The 7,453-nt window shown below is 31.2% G+C and overlaps 1 protein-coding gene and 1 long non-coding RNA gene across 5 annotated transcripts; one reads left to right on the forward strand and one right to left on the reverse strand.

The window, feature by feature from the left end:
• LOC104790403 (TMV resistance protein N-like) lies at nt 1,499–2,256 on the forward strand. Its single transcript, XM_010516156.2, has 2 exons — nt 1,499–1,946; nt 2,037–2,256. Exons 1-2 carry the CDS (start codon nt 1,525–1,527, stop codon nt 2,224–2,226), a joined length of 612 nt encoding a protein of 203 aa, XP_010514458.1. The 5' UTR covers nt 1,499–1,524; the 3' UTR covers nt 2,227–2,256.
• On the reverse strand, nt 3,955–5,872 carry LOC104790413. 4 transcript variants are annotated; one of them, XR_002032894.1, is made up of 4 exons: nt 5,437–5,872; nt 4,582–5,349; nt 4,386–4,502; nt 3,955–4,296 (listed from the first exon to the last, which is right to left on the reverse strand). It is a non-coding gene; the product is annotated as an uncharacterized LOC104790413 (long non-coding RNA). The 4 variants fall into 4 exon arrangements; XR_002032893.1 differs by having other exon boundaries at nt 3,973–4,502; nt 4,582–4,668; nt 4,836–5,349; nt 5,437–5,871; XR_768685.2 differs by having other exon boundaries at nt 3,973–4,502; nt 4,582–4,620; nt 4,836–5,349; nt 5,437–5,869.

The raw sequence follows: 7,453 nt of genomic DNA on the forward strand, positions 1-7,453 counted from the left end.
TTTTTTTCAACGGTTAGATATATAGTGAGTTTTTGAATTTGACATTTTCAATATGGTAATAAAGATGTCATCTATTTAAAAGCAGTTTTCACTATATTTTATTTATATTTTTTCATCACAACTTTCGTTCTAATAGGTGTATGACGTCATTGATGTGTGTCTATTTAAATAGTCATGTCTTCTGAACTCTTTTTATATTTGTCTCTTCATTAGTAACCAATAAGTTCGTTGAAACAAATTTTTCATTTTATGTTGAATCTAAACAATTGAATATTAATATCTAATATTTAACGTTATTTCATAATATAACTAAAATTTTAGAAATGATTATAGCAATAGAGAAATTTAATACAACTTAATATAGAATTTAAAGTTGCGGCTATTTATCGTAACTTTCGTTAAAACAATATTTTAATATTTAATATTTAAAAGTAATAATAACAATCTGAATAAATACAAACAACAATTGCGATTTTTTGTAGTATTTTTTGTGAAAAATTGTTTTTTTTTGTTTTTTTTCACTCAAATAGTTGTATCTGTTCATTGTAGAGTTGTGTCTTTTCACTAGATTTTATTCATATTTTTTCATCATAACTTTTCGTTATAATAGGTATGTCTATTTAAATAGTCATGTATTTTGAACTTTCTATATAATTGTCTCTTCATCAATAACTAACAAATCATAGTTTGTTGAAACAAATTTTCCGTTTTATGTTTAATTTTAATCATTTGAATAATAATATTTAATATTCAATGTTATTCTATAATCTAACTAAAATTTTAGAAATGATTATAGCAATATAGAAATTTAATAAAACTTACTATATAATTTACATTTGCGTCTATTTATCGTAACTTTTCGTTTAAAAACTATTTTTATATTTAAAATTTATTTCATCATGTTTTTGAAAGTTGTGTATTTTAATTTCAATTTTTTTTATATAGTTTCACTCATTATTAAATACATTTTAATTATAATTATTTAATAAAAATTACATTTACTCATTACAACCATTAATTCAATATTCTCAGTTAAGATCACTTTGTCATTATGATATTTTTGATTATAGCTCTTTACCACAATTCTTCATAAAAATATCTTATATATTTATAATACTTTAAACAATGTTTTTTTTGCAAAATTACGTCTATTCTATATAATATTTTTTGTTTATAAGTTTTCATTTACATGGTTGTGTTTTTAGTAATAGTTTATGTTTAATGTTTATGTGTTCAAACTATTCTATTACATTTGAATGATTTCATAATGTATAGTTTTAAGTTTTAAATTTATTTACTTTTTTCTAAAATACTTCCGCGCGACATCGGGAGAGGGGGGGTGTGAGTCCTAGCTAGTTTGAATAATAGTTTAGTTGACTAACGGGAAGTTTATACGGTATTTTTCATTCAGAACCTCCCAAGAAAAGAGATGCACAAATAAATTAATAGTCCAACGCGGTTGTTGTTAGTGGGGTTATATATATATGGATGGATGATTGAAACATATCCAGAACAGAAGTCGTCATGGTTTTCCGGGATGACGTTTACATCTTTTGCCGAGATTCTAGTGGAACTCGCTTTTCTTCATTATTATTAGCGGCTCTACTCAGTCGGCAGATAAAAGTCTTTGAAGATATCTCCAACAGTCCCAGACAAAGTGAGCATGTTGACGTTCAAGCAATAGAAGAATCCAAGGTTTTAGTGATTGTCTTCAGTGCTACTTTAATAAAACGTCGACGGTATTGGAATTTGAAAAAGCTTGAGACGATCATAAAGGGGGAAAGAACCGCCGGACAAGTTATCATACCGGTGTTCCTTGACACAGAGCCTTGCCATGTAGTAGCCGATGAAGTCTTCGCTAGATTTAAAATTGGCAAGGAAGAGGCGGTTAGATGGGTCGATGCTGTAACCAAAATTGCTGCGCTACCTGGCCGGATGTATGCAAGGTTCCACTACTTCTTCTTCTTCTTCTTCTTTATCATTCATTCAAATTGTTTAAAAACCACATCCATGTAATATTGATGTAATATGTTCAGGGATGAGAGTGTGTTTGTGGGGAAGATCTTTCTCAAAGTCATGAAGATTGTGAAGCCTAACAAGCCGATAGTGAAAAATAGAAGCCGGTGTTCCATTGCAATGACCTTCCTCGTCATCATCAATTTGCTCGTAGAGATTGCTTCAGTGGTTGCGGACCAGTGTTCTTCTGTTGGCAAACTTTACTATTAGAATTTAATAAAACTTACTATAGAATTTACAGTTGGGTCTATTTATTGTAACTTTTGTTAAAAAAAATTTTAAAATTTAAAATTTATTTTATCATGTTTTTGAAAGTTGTGTATTTTAATTTCAATTTTTGTTTGATATAATATCCCTCATTATTAAATACATATTTAATTATAATTAATTAATAAAAATTACATTTACTCATTACAACCATTAATTTAATATTTTCAGTTAAGATCACTTTGTCATTATAATTTTTTTAATTGTACCTCTTTACCATAATTCTCCATAAAATATTTTATCTATTTATAATACTTTAAACAATATTTTTTGCAAAGTTACGTCTATTCTACATAATATTCTTTGTTTATAAGTTTTCATTTTGATGGTTGTGTTTTTAGTAACAGTTTATGTTTAATGTTTATGTATTCAAACTATTCTATTACTTTCAAATGATTTCATAATGTATAGTTTTAAATTTTAAATTTATTCACTTTTTCTAAAATACTTCCCCGCGACATCGCGGTGGGTCTGAGTCCTAGTTAAGTAAATAACATTTATAAAATCTATATATTTCTTTGTGAATGAATCAATAAGCCGACTTGTGATCAAGTGTTTTCCTGAAACCAAAAACAATAAGAATAGGCATCAATGTTAGTAGAATTTGGTAATATACATAAGAAAAAAATTATGTAATTTACTTTAAAATTTTCTTGATTGGTTGTGAGGTTATTGGCGTCGACGTATGCAATAGGCTTACAACTATTATACCATTACTAGGATAGTACCCGTGCTACGCCGCGGGATTGTTTATATTATATTTTTATTTTTCTTATTTCGGGATAATTTTATATGTGTTTGTAATTAAAAAAAAAGTCATTATTAACATAGTTTTTAACAATGTTCATTGTTAATATTTTTGGTTTTAGGTTTCAATTATGAATGTTTGTGGAGAAGTACAACTTATTTGCGTGGAGGATGTCCATCTTTATTTATCCAAGTTTTGCTTCTTAGTGAACCTCACGACATAAAAGGGTTTATTCAAGATCGATTGCATGTAAACACGATGCAAGAAACTCACGAGTACACTTTCCCCTTTCAAAAGGTCTGCATACTCTTCATCATCTTCTTCTCACTTAACATATTTGCCACAATGGTTTATCCAACCTAATGACCTGCGCCAACACTTCAGCTCTATTCAAATTACAGCAATCACAAAAACTAACCGAAAAAGCTTCAAACAATAAATTACAACACCAAAATCCACATAAAATGTGCAAGAGTCATCAAAAGAAGAGCTTTAATAACCAACAACAAGAGTGGTACTTCTTTGATCTTCATACGCAGAAAATACAAAACCCTGATTTATCAGTCCTCTTGTCTTGAATAAGATTGACAACCACTACAAGAAATATGCGTATTTTTAGCACACAAAAAACGCTATTATATCGTTTAGATAGCGATTTTGTAAACGCTGTCTTTGCCGGTGCTATCTTAGAGGGAGCGCAATAGCGTTTTTTTCCTATGCTATTATTTGTCACTTTATAATTGCGTCTTGTTATCACAATATTAAAATTATTAGTAGCGTTTTTTATTTGTTATATTATAATTAATAGTTACGAAATATTTGTACTATAGTTTTGTCAACGGTAGCTATATATTGTTGCTATAATATATTTTGCATTTTATATTTTATATATTTATATATATATATATGTATATATATTAAACTTTGTCAAACAATATAAATTTAAATATAAATAGAAAGTCCATAAAAACATATCAAGTCTTACAAATATTAATCCAAACCAAATCTTATACAAAGACATCAACTACGCTACTCTACTCTAATCTATATCTAAATGCTCCTCTTCTTGCTTAATAGGTCACCAGCTGATCTCTACTTCTTCTTCCCGCACAATCCCACAACCACTTTGCTTTCCAACAGTACACAACCATTCTGGTTCTTTCTCCCTGTGAAACTCCACATGGTGTTTCACTGCTGAAGACTTTTTCTTGCTGCAAATTAAGAAAGTATGACCCGAAATTTGGGGAGATATCTACTAGATCAAGCTGCAAATTTACACCAACTCAGTTGATAGGAATCAAAAAGAGAACGAAAACCAAAAACTGCAGATAAGTTCTCAAACCGAAGAGCTAACTTTGTTGGCAAATCTAGAAGTCTTTGGTAAAGACTCAAGCTTGGTGCTATTCCTTGCTCTACTCACTTATCGAACTCTAGTGATCAAATAGCTAAATTCATGTTGAATCGTCCTTAACTGAAATAAACAACAGTTCTTGACAAATAAAGATTCAACCCTTTATAGTACCAAAACATTAAAAGCCAAGTGAATATACCTTGTAAGCACCAGCATAAAACTCATTTCCGAGCATGTCCTGCAAGTGTTCATTCGTATGGAATTTCACATGGAGAAAGAAACAAGACTAACAACCATTTCAGATTTAAAAATTTCAAGATTCCATCTCAAACAAGCATTCTCATGTTAAGATTTTACCTTCTCCCAGCAAGGTTTGAGTTTGATGGTAGTACGTATACGTCAGTTGTAATTTGAAAGAGAGTAACAAATAATATATCCCATCAGAAATCTCACCTGTATTTTTGAAAAAGCATACTTGCTGCTTCTTTAGGTAGCAAGCTAGTTTAACGCAAACAGTTGTAGCAAAGTCTTGAAGTCCTCCAGTTTTAGTAGACCCATTCTTACTCAAGACCTGTCTTCTTATGGTCCTCACTCCTACATGTTCCCAACAAAGAGACTTAACAAGTCAAAGATTAGAAGATACATAAACTGAGCATGTCCTAAAGCTCATCACGTAATCAGCTTCAACCTGCAACTACACAACACAAATTAGGATAAGGCCTTGACTGGTGATACGGATCTCATTCTCGTTAATCGGAGACTCAAGCTTCGGTTTATTGACTCTCTTGTATCTATCCATTTTACTTCAAAGTCAAAAGATACATCTTTTGGTAAGCTAGAGAATGGCAAAATGTTGAATAACTTACACAGGCCTTCAAAATCCAAAACTCGCAATCAAAGAGGAAAATTAACCAAAAACCAATTACGAATCTCAAGTGCAATCACGATGCAAAATAAGAGAGATATCCTACAACAACAATGAGAAAACAGAGTTGAAACCCTTAAAATTACAGGAAAAGACGAGATTGAGAGGCAGAGAGATATGAGGAATTACCGGTCAACACAAACCCTAACTAATATGGAGATGACGGAGAAGAAGGATTTGGAAACGAAGACAAGAAGATATGTGTAGATCTAGGGTTTTCAGGAGTTGCATAACCGGCGGCGAGTTGCTGATTGTGCAGATCTTCATTGATCTCCTGACTGTTTAGATTATCTAAAGAAGCCATATCGACATGTTGAAAGACGGTATCGCCGTAGAGGTCTCGATTTGGTTTTGCAAATTTCCATGGTCATGAAGAGTGTAGAAAACAGAACAAAACTTGAGAAAGATTAGCTTGGACAAGACGATGAGGAGAACTGTAGAAGAGGAGCTTCACAGTTTGGGCTGGCCATCGGCATCGGCGAAGACAAGAGGAAGACCTGGGTTTAGGGGATTATTAGGTTTGAAGGTTCTTTTTTCGACTCTTAATATTTTTTTTGTTAAAAGACTCTAAACTTTCTAGGTGTATAGAGGGAAAAGAGTAAGTTTTGGTCAATTTTTACTAATTATTTGGCATAAATAATAATTTTTAGTTCCCGCTTACATATTTTTAGGATTAGCGTTTTAAAAACGCTATTATAGAGATTCATTTTTAAAAATTTATCAAAGATAACACTTACCAAAGTTGCGCTATTTTTTTCTACTATCAATATCTATATTTCTTGTAGTGATCAACAATTTCATAATATCTACAATTTATACAAACAAAAAGGCATAAGAAAAACCCATTTATAGATATTGAAACTTCAGAAATACAAACTACACTTACTGTATGAGAAGACAACGTGGAGATCACTCTCGGAGGGATCGTATGGTAAGCCTTCGCCGTAGCCATAGGCAAAATTTCTGAAGTTAGAGTATGCCACGAAGCTTCTTCAGAAATCTCTAAATATGATTCCTTAATATTTATGTTTTGTATTAGCTTCAACCTGCATGCTCGATCAAGTTCTTCAAGGTGGGTTTAGGTTCGAGTTTAGAGGCCCTAAGCCAGGAATATCTAATCATCGTTCATTCCTTCAACTGGATTCACTATATATTTCCAAAACCATCCATAGTTTTTAACGCTTGAAATCGGGGATCCATTTTGGCCAAAATCTCGTTAACTCCGACATGTCAGATATCACGATACAACTCGAGATGAGCTGGAAGAAGTTGAAAGCTTTTGATTTCTAACTTTTGTCGATATCTGTGTACAACTAACAAAGGAAGAGTGGCTAGGTTTTCTCAAAAGAAAGAAAGTGACATAGAATAGAAAACGATTATTACTGGTTAAAAATGCTGATGTGTATTATTTGTTATAATTCTATTGGCTATTGATTTTAAATGATGTATCAACACCAGCTTGAATTTTAAAGCTGATGTGTCATGTTCTGGTGAAAAATATATAAATTTTATTGTATATATTTTGTGATAGAAGAAATCATGAAGTAATATATAATTAGAAAGGAAACACCAAATATATGTCACATATAAATATATAGAGTAGAAACAAAAAAAAATGATAGTTTTGTGTTAAATAAAAGTTAAGGGAAACAAACTTACGTTATCTTGTATCAACTTCTGGTATGAAGTCTTGATGGATGCTAGACCTCATCTCTCGTACCATACTCGTTTATGGCCAACTTCAACTCATCCATCCTGATAAACATGCGTAAGCGAAATACATAAGTCGAATATAACAGCATCACGATTCATCATGATTGAAAATTAAAAATTAATACGATTTAAAAATAATTTAAGAAAAAAATTGCAGTAAAAATGATGAGAAATAAGATTTAAACTTTAAACCCAAAGAGAAAGAACTCCATTATCTTCAAAATTCTCGAGTGATTTTCATGTGCTTGTAAAGATCAACGACATGTTCGGAGTCAAAATCTACCAACAACTAGCCTTGGGCATTCGGGTTCTCGAACCCGATCGGTTTCGGGTTTTCAGGTTTAAACATATAAAACCCGTTCGGGTTTTTTATATTGTCGGGTTTAAGTATTACCCATTCGGGTTCGGATAATTCATGTATATCAAACTCAAA

This window comes from Camelina sativa, chromosome 1 (assembly GCF_000633955.1).
Source record: "Camelina sativa cultivar DH55 chromosome 1, Cs, whole genome shotgun sequence".
Lineage (NCBI taxonomy): Eukaryota > Viridiplantae > Streptophyta > Magnoliopsida > Brassicales > Brassicaceae > Camelina > Camelina sativa.

Bases quoted from the DNA above. Each gene is read 5' to 3' on its own strand.
- LOC104790403 (XM_010516156.2), top strand. From the start codon at position 1,525: ATGGTTTTCCGGGATGACGTTTACATCTTTTGCCGAGATTCTAGTGGA. The intron at 1,947-2,036 runs GTTCCACTACTT...TAATATGTTCAG, and splicing joins CCTGGCCGGATGTATGCAAG to GGATGAGAGTGTGTTTGTGG.